The sequence below is a fragment of the Phaethon aethereus genome, assembly GCF_964289735.1.
Source record: "Phaethon aethereus genome assembly, chromosome: 3".
Lineage (NCBI taxonomy): Eukaryota > Metazoa > Chordata > Aves > Phaethontiformes > Phaethontidae > Phaethon > Phaethon aethereus.
In genome coordinates, this window is record NC_138576.1 from 47065232 (window position 1) to 47079740 (window position 14509).

Sequence of the window (14509 nt, forward strand, 5' to 3'; positions counted from 1 at the left end):
TTTTGGGTATACACAGAATTTTAATCTGTGGAGGAAAAAAATGATTGTGTTGGCCAAAATGCACAGTCTACTTTTCACCTAAACAGAGGAGTTTTCCTTTAGAAAATAAAATCCTGTGTGACCAGGAGCTCACTCTGTTATGGGAGTCAGTTGTATGGCCTCACACTCCTTCATGCCGGCACAAGTACATACAAGTAATGTGGCTAGAAAATATACCTCAGCAGTTTGAGCAAATGCAACTACGGCACATTTTGCTATTTTCGTATGCAAAAGGGTGAATGCCGGTGGGATGAAGCTCTGAAACAGAACTAGAGGATAGGAAAGACATGCATGTGGTAGAGATAGTAATAGGGGCTACATTTTTTTTCACCAAAAAACATTTCCATAAATTAAAATAGTAAGCAGAAATAAACAAGAGTCTTTTCTCTACCAAAGAGCAAGTTGGACAGGATGCAACAGTTACAGAAGTAATTTGTAGTTAAGTAACTGCTTATTAAATAAATGAATTACCACATAGCTTCAAAGCAGTCATCAGATTTTGACCTTAAAATGTACGTATTACTCTCTGGGTTGGAAATGAGAAATTACCAAAAGAAATAACAACTCAAAACAGGGCAGTCACAGAGGATACAGAAACAAGTTCTGCCACTAGGACACCTGCTGTCCTCCACTGATGACAAAGGGCAGTCCAGACATGTATGAGAGGGCAAAAGTCATCATTTACTGTCCAACTCACACACACAGGGCAAAAATAATTTACAGTTTATTACTCCTGTGAGAAAAATATTCAGGAACAGATAAATTCATGTTTAGGACGAAAAGTGACAGAATTACCCTGTTACACTTAAACCCCATACATATTCATACACAAGCTTATGTGCTGTACATTGTCATAATGATGGAGTTGAAAATTTACTAAATACAGAAGTATTTGCAACTCTATTTCCTAGTAGGTAAAATTACAATATATACTGATGGATTTATGGTGTGCATATATATACACATATATATGTGTGTATATATATCGGAGGATATACATATGCACACCAAGTATATCTTTATATTAAAACAGGAGCACATTGCTATACCAGTGCCAGGAGGAGAGAGCTGAAAGGTTACTGGGTATCTGAGGATTCACTGTGACTTTGCAGAAGCCATGTTTTCCCAGTCTGTTCCCAGCTCTATCAGGAAAGTGCACTGCAGCATTACTCAGCGACAGCTGTTGTTACTCCATCCTGGAAACACTGTGCTTTCCAATTACTACATGTGGAAGCAACACAATTTGACAGGTTCTTGTTTGCAGAAATCTTAACAGCTGACATCCAACCCAGTGATGGGAAGCATCGGGAGTAGATCACAGAAAGTTGAAATACTTCATACCATTACTATACACCAGCAAATCCAGGCACTTAACACTATCAGCATTTTTATTCTCAACTGTTCTAGACTATGGGTGAAAGCTTATCTTAAAATCAAGAACAAACTTCCCATAGACTTCAGTAGGATAGGACATCACTTTACATTCTAACAGTACTGTATTTTAATGAATCCAGGAATTTTAAATGTTTGGCAAAGTGCATATTTTAAAAAGAACCATTCAGATATTTATAATAGCGTGACTAAACTTCAGAGTCAACATATGATATATTCTCTACAAGATAAAGGCACAATATTTACAGGTACTCTTACCGCTGCAGCTTTAAATAAGATAAAGTAAATAACCACTAACATCTTTTAAATTGAACTGTTGAGAATTATAATAATAATCTTTCATAAAAAAGTAGATATGCTTGTGCATTTAGTACTCTTGATTCTGGAACCATTTGAACATGGGCATCACTAACATACACCCACTGTCCTCCTGATGCTCCCATGGCTTCTTTTAAACCTGAAATGCAAAAGTAAAAAAAGTTGTTTCTTGTCTTTTACCTCATCATCAAACAAATTCAGTGGATATTTCAAAAAGCAAGAGAAGCTTCTAACCCACAGGAATAACTCATGATTTAGATGCAGCCCGGTATTTGTACTTTGAAATTTACATGTCAGTAAGAGAAACTGGTGGAAAACCGTGCTTATAAATGTACACGGCCATAGCTTTTTTCATTTTTTTTTTAAAAAGCCTAAAACATTGCAGGTATAGCTTACTGAGTTCTAACAGTAAGTTATGCTAGCACACAACCAGCTCCAACATAGAAAGAAACCATAGTTCAAAAGCTGACCAGTGTGAAATTGAGAACACAAAAAGATGTAATTTGTTCTCATAATCATTGCAAGGGAAGTATAAGAAGAGAGAGACTTCTGTTTTTAAAAAAAAAAAAAAAAAAGTTCTTTTGGGAAATGACCTTCAAATGCCAAGTGATACTACACAGGACAGACAGGAGAGTGCTTGGTTCTCACTTCCCCCATGAAGGGAAACAGTAAATATATTTACTTTACTCTGACAGCTCAACATTCTTGCCTCCACAAGTCATTCACTAACAGATTCTATGCTAGAATCGTATTTCATTCTGCTATCCAAAACATATTAATAAGAACTAGTATGCTGTTCTCAAAATACCAACAGAAACCCTACAGCAAACCTCATATCCTCCATCAAAAAGTTTCTTGCTGTTCACATTAAAGCAGAGTATTCCAGATTTTTAAGCATTAAAAAATTTCCAAGCCTAAAATAGGTGAAATGCTCCAATATATCAAAAATTTAATTTAAATTCTTAGGGATTCAGCTCTTCTACTAGAATATTTTCAAATACCAAATATGCCAAATAATTACATTTTACAGGGCACAACTATTCCTCTGGACATATTATTTTGACTAGGAGAGAGAGGAGACTTCTCCATCAGTTCTCTGTTTAATAAGTGAACGAAAATTCCATTATTCACTCAGCTTTATGTGGGCTTAATACAGAAGTAGGTCACTTACTGGGTGTAACAGAAAATAAAACGGAATTGATTTATGTGGCCCTAACAGTACCAGAATATTCTGAGCTAAAGCAATTATTTGCTATAAATCCTCTTATGAGTAAACATCTATAGCCAGTGGTTGCTTTTGGTTTTACTTGCAGAGAAAGGAGGCTCTGTTTGTACATACCTAGAATGTTCTTAGTGGTAGAAATATGCTCTAGTAATTTCTTGGAAGGTGTCCTGACTTTCACATAAGCTGCATAATGACCACCTCTCATTGACCCACTGTGCTCCACTATTCCGTAAAGACTATATAGCACTCTTGCACCATCCGTAACGTTCTGCACTCCCAGAAACACAGAAAACAAAGATAAATTATTTTACGATGAACTGTACAGATACCTTAACTAGCTTTCATCACTATTACTTTAAAAGAAGCAGACATCTACAGCACTTCCAATGGCGAAATACAACTATTAAAAATACTCAAGAGTCTATTAATTGAATTTAGTTACCATAGAAGCAGCAATACTTGTCCTTAATGCTGTTAGATAAACTACCACCATCAGGCACCATAGCTTAACCAGTACTAGTTAACATCCATGATATCCTTGATATGAATGGAATTTCAATTAGTTACAATTCTGATCTTGGGATACTATTTGAAAACATTCACTCTGTAATTTCTCTAGGAAAGGAAGGAATAAAAAACATCATCATCAATCCAGTTTAACTTGTGCTCAAGACAACAACTGCTGAAGTACAATAAAAATAAAATTTGAAATATGTACCTTGCAAGATGCAGAACAAAATGGTGCTAAGTCTAAAATCAGTGGGAAATCCACATGCCTATTTACTTTCCGTAGACTCAAACCAGCCTTCAAAAGAAAAGACAAGACTGTAAGATAAATATTTTTACTAGGAAGCTTTTTAAAGCTAAAGTGTATTACTATACTATGAAAATAAACCAAAACCAATAATAAGATTGTAACTGATGTAAACATCCTTTCTTATGTTTTCAATACAGTGCCTGCTACACATAAGCATGATGGACATGTAAGAGGTTTCCCTGGATACATCCGAATGGCTAAATGTACTGTGAAGGTATTAGACAGTCAAAAATGTTTCAGAACGGAAATAAATAGTGGTTGTACCAGTTCTCCATACAAAAAGCAAATATCAGCATGCACAGTGATGCTTAAAAAATTGCTTGTCCACCAGTGAGGAAGAGGAATATACAAGGGGATTTTGGCCTTTTACCTGGTGGAATCTTTTCAGATGAAGAATAAGAATAGCAGGAACTGAAGAAATCAGCAGCTGTTTCCGAGCATTTGTGTAGACACCATCCATTTTCTTTTCTGTATTTATGAATATCAAAATAAAGTGAGGGCAGTCATGCAGAATTTAAGTATTTTTTAAACATCTGATAGATTAGAACTACGTTGCAATGATTTTGTTCGTGTTGTATAAAGTGAAATTTTGTGGAGTAACAGAAAAATATTTTCTCATTTTTCTTGTTTTTAATAAATATCATCTGCCAAATCTGTGCATTATTTTAACCTGTCCTGCGCAAATCAGATCAAAAGTTGGAAGCACGTGCACTATCTGGGTCAGCTTGCACAGAGATACATACATTGTCTGTTACTATAGCAATCTTCCCTGTTAAAACCACTTCACCTGAAATGGATGATCACTGGAACAAGAAATGGAAGGCACTGGTCTCTTCATCTATGCTAATGTCCTAACCACTAAGATAAAGATTAATTTTACATTCTTCAGTTCCTTCTGAGTGACTACATACTTTGTGTTCATTTAAGAGAAGGGACTGAGGGAGGGTGTCTACTTCAGGATGCTTCATGATCTGCTGGCTTGAGCACACAGGACTGGGAAATGGGGACCCCAAGCCCCCTGTGGTGCAGTGGGAATTGAATCTGGGGCTCTTAACAAAAGGTAGTTCAGTGGACACCTCTACAATAAAAGCATTTTTTGTGCTGAATAATTAATTCATTTACTGGTTTTACACATGTACAAAGGAAAATATTTCGAGGTAGAATAGAGCATTTCAAGTAAAAGTAGGTGACTTCTTACACTTTTTTGCTTTAGAAGGAAAAGAATTAATGATTAATTATGAACTGATTTTCCCTTTCCATTTTTCACTGTGCTCATGGAACCAAAATATTATTTATATAGCAATTACTCTCAGTCCAGTCATGACAAATGAATTATTATAAAATACTTTTTTACATGAGTTTTTCTGAATTTACTCATGCTTAACTTAGCTATAAATGCACAGAAAACAGGCAATTTTTTGTCACTGTAGGACTTCCCTTTCTATTTTATTTACAAATAATCAGAAGAGCTTAATTTTTTTAATCTTTTTGAATTATAATACATTAAAAAAAATGCTCCAGTCCTTTTTAAAAGTTCATTTTTCATTATCTCAATTGTTTTTCTTACTTGGTGAATCCTAATGGTCTGCTCAGGCTAGAGAAACATGGAGGAAAACATTGTCACAAGAGGTAGTTCTCTCTCATCTCCATTCTTACAAATCTTTGTAAGTTTTTTCCCCCTCTTCATTACAATTGTCTTTTCTTGCCTCTCTTACATACTTAATGACATGACTTCCCTGAGTATATAAGATGCTAGAGCTGAATATTACAGCATTTATATCAAAGCTTCTGGGATTGTAAAGAACAGAAACAGCAGCAAAGATTAATATCAAATGATGAGCCTATTCAGTTTCTGGTCATCTTTAAATTGCTTATCTTGGATAAAATAAAGAAAAGATGCAAAATAAATTCTAAGCTACATCTACGATTATGTTCTAATATAAAACCTAGTCTTGTTGCCTTCGCAGGATGAAGTTTTAAATTGTTAGAAGCAAGTTCCGCTTGGGGAGGCATTTTCTATTTATCCGGAGGGGGAGGCCCATGCTGGAGCAATGAAACAGCAGTGAGCGCACAGGTTTCCAGAAGCATTTTGTAAAGTGTCCAGACAGATACAAGCGCTATACCTGTGGAGATGGTTTTCTTCTGATACTTCTGTTTCCTTTCTGTGCAGCTCTCACATAAAAGCTTGTTGTTCCCCATTAGAAGCTCTACAGAAGTAAACTGGTAAAGGCAGGACTGAACAGAACATTCCTTTGAGCTAGTTATGTAGCTTTGGGAAAGCGTCTGGAAAGCATTTTGAGGGCTTTGGGATAGTGGGGATTTGTCTACTGTGAACATGGAATTATTTGATAAACCCAATGCTGGATCCCCACGGCTCAAGTTTTTATCTTCGTTTATAGTATCACAGAAGCTGAGTTTGGATATGGCACTGGAAATCATTTCATCATTACTGTCACTTGGTTTGTTGTAAGGCTTTTTAAGATTTATGTGGTTGATGTGCAAACCAGACATGTTGCTGGATGGGCTGAAAGCTGTTTGCTTAGAAGCACTTTCGCTTTCTGAGGCTTCACTGTCTGCATCAAAGCTGCTTTCAGAGCGGCTGGCCTCCTTCTCGCTGCCGTCTGTCTGACTTCCATTTATAGCAGAGTCAGCAGTCGTGTCTTTGGAGTACAGGACACCAGAGCTATCTTCCAGCTCAAGCTTTTTGGTTTTTTCCTGCATGATAACAGGGCTTCTTTCTTCTTCATTTGAGGAACTTTTTCTGGCAAGCCGTCTCTCCTGGTTCAATTGATTCTGTAAATTATGGCATTATTATTTCAGTAATATAGGGGGGAAACAGAAAAAAGATCTGTGATCTAACATAGCTTTTGAAACATGACAAATTCAAAGCAAATTAAACCCATTATTTTATATTCTCCATCTCTTAGATGTTTAAGCTAGTTGATTCCCTTAAGATCTTTTAAAACCAATTTAGGATTAGAAACCTACACCCCAGCCAGCTAAGAGCATTTTATCCTTACTGTGAGATCAATACTTCCCACAACTAATTACATTCACTTTATGACAGCTGTGGATGGCATATCTGAAGCGGTATTCACTTAATCTAACTTCAGCTTCTAAAAGGCTCTCAAGTTTAAGCTAGTCCCCTAGCCTCCCATCAGAGGCCTTGGCTGATGAGCACTTCCAGAAGAAAATTCAACTAACCTTGTAGGCATTTGTCTTAGAATTAAATAAAGCATCCCTAGTAGTATGTTTGCCAATTTGTGTATTATCTTAAGTTACTTTTTTATTTTATCAAGATTGCAAGAAGAAAAAAAACTTTGCTGAGACAGAAAACTACTACTATAGATTAAAATAAACAACATACAAAGCTACCATAATTTTAGGTGATTTATAAACACTCAGGATTCTTTTCTTTCTTTCTTTTGTTTGGCTGCTTTCCAAAAGAAATGAGCAACTTTCCTCCCCCTTTGCTTTCTCCTTTATCAGAGTTGGATAAAAATTCCAGTTATAGCAGCAGGAATCCTTCCATTCACCTCAACAGTTTGAGTTTCAGGCCTTTTCTCCTCTAACAGTCAGTACCTGCACCTTGTTCTTACCATCCTTTCCTTTGTTTCTACCACATGGCCTTTTTCCACTTCTGTCTCGTTCTCTTCTCCTATCAGTCTTTTATATGGTTATTCTGTTGTATTTTTTCTTCACATGTATTTGGTGTGTTAGGACCTGATTCAGGCACAGACCCCTTTCAGTAGGAGCGACTCAGATACCAGGTACAAAAATCTAAAATTGCCATGACCTCATAACCTGTAGTCTAGGCATGTTCCTAAGATAAGGCTCATAATTCCCTCTGAGCGTCAGGGGCCCTGCACTTGCATCTTCCACTTCCTGGCATTAACAAATTGCCTTTTAACAAAGTGACACACAGGACCAGTTAAGCTCACATCAGTGCTTTCACAGAACAAACTACAGAAACTTTCACAGGTTGCTTCTGTTACAGGGAACCTAAGTGGAGGGAAACACCTTTCTGCACACCTGATCATGTGCCTAAGCTGCAGCGAGGGTGTTACTTTAGACATGGCTTTGGGTTTAGTATTTCCTCCTGACTATCTTTAAATAGCTTCTCATTTGCTAGAGAGAGTTTCTGGACTTCTTTCGTTTTGGATCCCACTCCAGGTCATGGGTACCAAAACACTAGGCACTACAGGTAACTGCCTAACTTGCAGGTACGGAACTTTGGTCAGCCTATCCCTTAAATAGACTCAATTCATGAACAATCCCGAAGCACATAGTCAGTTTTAATCCAAATGAAGTCCATGTGGAAGACAAAAAAAATTACTGAATATTTTCTTAAACAGGGTTTAAAGCTACACTAAATGTACAACTCCGTAATTCAAGTCCTTAAACTTATAAGCAAGTAAACAGTTTAGAAAAAAAATAATAAAATCACAATAAAAATCGTTAGAAACCCCTAAAATATTTTACATTAGACCCATTTCTTGTCTCCATTAAACTTGCTTGCTTTATAAATAGAGAAGAGGGAGAGGAACTTATCTGAAATTACTGCTAGTGTTCAGGGATATTATGCAAACAGCAGTCAAAAAATTCTTAAAATTATGAAGCTCCCCACTTCCGGAGAAAAGCCTAACAACCAGTGTTGAGGTACTCTGTTGTCTACAAAATCACCCACGGTACACCCCTCATTTTCACAAGCAAACTTACAAACTGATGAACTGAAGTCACAGAACATCAACAAACACTGATGGAATTCAACACTTACTTGTTTTGGATTAGAAGATATGCAGAACAGATATATTACACTGAAAATAATTACAAAAAAAGTCTAAAATAATGATAAATAAATGTCTGAAAAGATGGAAAAGGAGTGGGGAATCACTAAGCCTCACCAACTAGACAGACATACTTAATAGGTCACTTTATCCATTCTTACTGAAAGCAGAGTTATTGTTTCCTTTATATTAGTCTGCCTAATGTAGTTTATTGAATCCATACTATATTTTATTTTCTTAATTTTGAAAACGTTTCAGTAATTGTTTTTTATGTATCAGTATTAACACCATTACTAAGATTCTAATTGGCCACATAACCCTATGTGGATGTTAAGGCTTATTAAAAAAAAGAATGTTAATAATGACAGTATATGACATATAATGACATTACATGTCAATAATGACAATGAGCCTTTGTCACATTTCATTAACAATAATGTATGTGCACAGTAATTATTACATATTTCTTTTAATCTGTAAACACTACTACATAGAAATAATTAATTCCATTAGGCTGGCACATTTGCAGAACCCTTTTGCTACCGTCAGAAAGAACTGTATTAGGAGGCTGCACTGGAGACAGGCTGAACCGAGCTCCCCAACCCTTGGGGCTGCTGAAGGTCAAGTGGGTCACAGAAACTGTGCTCTCAGTCTCCAAGAGTCTCTGGCTGTACTGCTTTTGCTGTACCCACTGCCAGCTAATCCCTCAGATGGCACTAACGCAGACTTGCCTGCTCTCTTAGCCAGCATTACAGTTCTTGTGATTGCAACCAGAAACAAACTACCAGGACACCAAAAGAAAAGCAGTCCACAAAACCAAAAGCAACATGAATTGAAACTAACTTGCAGATTTTTTTTTCCCGCTTACAAATGAAACCCTGTAACTGAAAACTAAATGCTTCCCAATGACTGTCATTTCTCAACACTTCTAATAATGACCTAAATATTCTAAAACAAGTTTGTGTCAGCTATATGTATACAAAAAATCCCCATTGATAGATGTCAAAATTCCCACCCATGTAGCCCTAGAAACTTCAGAATAAATTCAAGATGACTGGTTAGTGCAAGTATTTAAGTTCTTACCTTATCTTTTGTTAAAGTGTGTTTCTTGACAATTTTGGGTTGATTATTCAGTGCGGTGAAAGAAGAACAGTTATACTGCCCAAGATGTGCCTCTTGTACACTTTTACCTTTACCTGTTCTTCCCAAAGGCACAGGTTTTGCAACCTAAGAAATTAGACAGGAAATCAGGAAAGGAAATATGCCAATTTTGTATTCCTTTGCAACCTAGAGAAAAGATGAATGTAGGTGGGTTTTCATCCTTTACTTTAGAAAACAGGAACCCGCATAAATCCAATTAACTGCCCCCGAATTGTGGTTTAAGGCTACTTTCTAATTTTATCATAAACACACTGTCAGCATCTTTGAAGAATCAACTGAGGGCCACAAGAAACAGGAATGATACGAAATTCCTGCACAGAATACATACCAAATAATCTATTTTAGTATTGCATAAGCACATACGTAACTGTACAAGATATGAATTTATCAAAGGGGGCATAGCTCCCCATAAGTCAGTCCCTGGTACACCTTATGACGTGATGAAGGAGCTGCTACACATCCCCCAGCATATCGAGACTATAAAAGGAAAGAGATGACCATAAAGTAACGCACGTCCTCAAGAAAGAGCAGCGATTGCTAAAAGCCGCCAGATCTGTCTGTCTCAAACAGAACCCATGAAGTTTCCTTGTCACACATGTGGGCCAGGAAGCACTGGGGCCTGGACACTCAAAATGTTCTTAAAACTTTAACTCCCACAGATATCTGTGCTCAATGCAGCAACAAAGATAAGAATTTATTATGAGCAAAACTGGTGTTTGAAGACAAGTACATTTTATACAGGATTAAATATTACATTAAATACTCTCCCTTAAATATACATGAATATATGCAGGGTGGGGGAAGAACCATTCCCAACCCACCCCCCCTAATTTCAAATGAAATTCCCAAGTCCTGCCAAACCAGAGTATATTCCTTTAAAGGCACACAGTTCCTCTGCAGCTAATGGAGGCATTCTGTGAAATGCCAAAAATGCCAGAATAAATATATTCAAAGTTTCAAAGTCTATCCATTTTTACACTGTCTCATCCCATAGGCATGCTTTAGGCCAAGAGACTCAGGTTCTCTAGATGCAAACCACTAGGCTAGAATCTCACTTTCTGGACCTTAAAAAAAAAGTTTATAATCATTCTGTTCATAAAGTATGTACTAAAAATACTACTAAATTAAGCTAATCTCAGACTTACATATACTGTAAATTACAACGGTCATTTATTCAACGTTTGGACTAATTTAAAAATATATGCACTTAGGACATTGTACATCTATATATATAAATAAAATCATATCATAAATAGAGTTATGACAGTACATGTATTTATGGACAAGCATACATTTTTAGGCTTGAAATCAAAACTGTGTGTATATCCATAAACATCTTCATAAAGGTATGTGAAAACAATCCACTGGAAGCAATAGGTATTTATTACATATTCTGTTTCTTACCCTCTCCTCTATTATAGGAAGTGAAAGATCAATGAAAGGTTCTTTTACTGTTGAAATCTTGAAGAAAAAGAGAAAATGCATATTAAAAGCAAAGAAAAATACCTGGGTTTAGCACATAGTTCCCATTCTTAAATCAAATTATTATCAAAAACTATACAAAAAGCTAAATTAGTTACAAGGTGTATCAAACTACAATGAAGAACTTCCCACAAACTTCTTTTTTGTTTTTTAATTTTAAGTTAGCACTGATTTTCTTTCTAACAGTGCCCAAAATTTCAGCATACAGACACAAAGAGCAAGGCCTTTAATCTGGGCACGAACTGGACCTAGACACAGTGTGGTACTCAGTTTCTCTGAGCTCCAGACAGATTTTCGAGTCGTGGGCCTTCTAGATGGTACAATTCTGCAGAACGCTAACTTTTAGAGCTTCCTGACCCTGGACACTTCTGCACAGGCATTGGACCTCATACACAGTTAAGCAGCAAGGACTGGTTAATGACAGTTAGATGACAGGTTCTAACCTGACACTCTCAGAAAAGATTGTCAGGCTTACTGGTTACAGCCAAAAGCTTTATTAGAAATCTTCACACCATAACATATGCTAGTAGTTGTTAAAATAAATCCAGTTACTGGGGGAAAAGGATTGAGAAAAAAACAACCTTCTTTTCTATACTGAAGTTCTATTTTGCCATCTACAAGCCATGTAAAAATCTAAGCTGAAACTGGAAATATCTGGCAAATCATATATAAAGACATTCTCCCTCAGCACTGTCCATCTACCTTTATGACCAGAACATCCTGTCTAAGCCTGTCCCTTAAGCTCTTTCCCTTGCTGTTCTCAAATTTCTTCCAAAACTGACTTACCTTACCTCTGGGAAGACTCTGAAAAACAAGGCCTTAAAAAAAAATAAAAATCATCTTGTACATGTAAGTTACTCAACACAGTCATACGCTCAATTACTGTCATCGTTGCCCTTCTCTCATATTTGTGACCCTGTCTTCCACCTGCGACATTTGATACGGACTGTAGGCGTCTTTTTACCTGTTGTGTGAGGAACTCAGCATGGTTTAGCTTCCAGAAAAGCAATAAATGAGATCAAACCTATTGTAACTGTGAGGACTGCCTGATGAGCGGTGTTCAAACAGGGCTTCCTCTGAAGAGTGAGTTTGCATGAACAGACATTAGTCAAAAATATCTTTGCCAATGCAGGCAAAGCAAAGCGAATGCTAAACTCTTCCTCAAACGGCTACAGCTAAAAAATTCCCAAGCCCTGTGCAGGCAGAATATAAAAATCCAGCAAAACTAAATGAGACATACAAAATACATACAACCTCTATTTTGTATATAGTCGAAGTTCTTCATTGATGCTAGCACCACACTAAAGTGTAATCTGCACATATCACACAGGGAAGTTTACCTGGCACTGCAGGTCTGTGCTTAATTATTCAGACTGACTGATTTACTTAATCTCTATAATATGAAATATAATGTTTTATAGCAAACACAAATGTAACATTCAGTTAGAAAAGTCATGCAAATAAGATTTTTTTTCTTGTCCAAAGTTAAAGAAAATTACAAGGATCATGGAAAGCATTTATGATGAAATGTCAGTAATATTAATTATGAAAGGAATATGCTGTTCATTAGAGTTATTATGTTAATTGTCAAAAATATTTCAAGAAACAAAAAAGTAATTTTAGCATTTCCCCACTTATACTAATTCCAAGTAAGTAATTCCCAATTTTCATGTATATTCCAGAAGAGCAGGCAGGAGGATTTATGTTTTAAGATAGGTAGGTATTTTAAAATTATCAAATAAAATCGGGGTGTAACACAGATAATTACAGAATTTGGAACCTCCAGCCTTAAGTTAGATGTAAAATCAAGCCCAGGACTTGAATCCTTTTTTGAATTCAAAGGATCCTTCTTCTTAGGTTTGGGAGGATAATGCTTTAAAGAAGGAATAAATAATTTTAAATTAAAAACTTTCAATAAAGTCTTGCTTTTACAAACAACAAACAAGTATAAAATTGGCAATACAATTTTATACTTTCAAGACAACGTAATCAAACCAATATGTGATCTATTCCACATCAAACCAAATTCCAGAATACCTACATTTTCACATTCCTCACACATGACAGTGCTAGTCAATTCACCAACAAAGATCCTATCTATGAAGTTCATCTTCACACCCTCTCTTCCATATGCTGAAAAAACATTGCCTTTTTTAAATGTGAAAAAGAACAGATCCAATGCCACACTATAAGTACAACAAAATTCTTTCTAAGATTTATTGTGAAAGCACAATTTTAAACATATTCAAAATGTTTTGAACACAATACAATAACTAATGCATCATATACTGTATTATCTCAACATTTAAAAATATTCTAGTGATACGATTCCCTTTTATCCTTCCCTTCCCCACCTACTGTAACAGAATAATAATACTGTATCTCTCAAGAAGAAGTCATTAAATAAAATCTCAGTTTTCTTTTGAATACAGAGTATTGTATAGCCTTGATATAGGCACTAGAGTACCAGGCAGGTCGTTATCCTTCTAAATAGTTTTTGAAACTATAAAACTCTAAAAAATGAGACAAAAGCTTGTCATACATCTCTGTGCCTTAACTGTTCCAAATTTGGGAAGGGTGACTTTCAAAACAGCTTAATCATTGTTGAGACTTTAATTAAAACAAAATCCCCAAAATTAGAACTTTTGCATAAACACACACACACAAAAAAATGAATTTAAAAACTCTTGTTTTGAAAAGATACGTTTTCTTTGGAAACAACTTCCTATCTTGGCTTTGTAATCACATTTAGAGTGCTCACAGTATGAGTCAGCTGACAGAAGTCAGTTTTGTTTATGGGCAGTGGCCTCTCTGAGTGATACAATAATTGTGGCTGTAGAACACACCTGAAAATGCAGCAAACTATTTTAGAGAACAAAATTAAATGCTACCTATCTTTACAAGAGGCATTATTAATACAGGGGAAGACTTGATCCTAGATGCAAAGATGCAAGTCAGCACATACTAAGCTCTCTATCCTTTAGATATGCACTAGGTGGCACTAGAATAATACATAATAAAAGTCTTGTAACTACAGTACTTCAGGACTGCTGTTCGCAATACTCAGTTTTGAAGAAAATGGTATTTAAAAACTTGTGCATTTATAAAAGTTTTCAATAAAGAGTTGCATACCTTTGACTTTTCTTCTAGTTTCATCATCTGCCGTCTTAGTAGTTGGATTATTAAATGCTCTTAAGATACCAGTTTGTATACGCTATAATTAAAAATAAAAAAGCCAAAACATTTAGCAAGTATTTTAAGTGTAAACATTCTAAAAACTATTAATAT

The 14509-nt window shown here is 35.8% G+C and overlaps 1 protein-coding gene across 1 annotated transcript in view; it reads right to left on the reverse strand.

The window, feature by feature from the left end:
- Positions 1-1754: 1754 nt before the first annotated feature.
- Positions 1755-14509, reverse strand: part of USP45 (ubiquitin specific peptidase 45) — a gene marked incomplete at both ends in the record, with an annotated part of 47115 nt that continues 34360 nt past the window's right edge. The window contains 9 exons of the mRNA XM_081998386.1: positions 1755-1888; positions 3089-3242; positions 3693-3779; positions 4162-4259; positions 5915-6584; positions 9662-9805; positions 11144-11200; positions 13263-13354; positions 14354-14435. Of these exons, the coding sequence (XP_081854512.1) occupies positions 1755-1888; positions 3089-3242; positions 3693-3779; positions 4162-4259; positions 5915-6584; positions 9662-9805; positions 11144-11200; positions 13263-13354; positions 14354-14435 (1518 nt within the window). The remainder of the gene's footprint in view (positions 1889-3088; positions 3243-3692; positions 3780-4161; positions 4260-5914; positions 6585-9661; positions 9806-11143; positions 11201-13262; positions 13355-14353; positions 14436-14509) is intronic.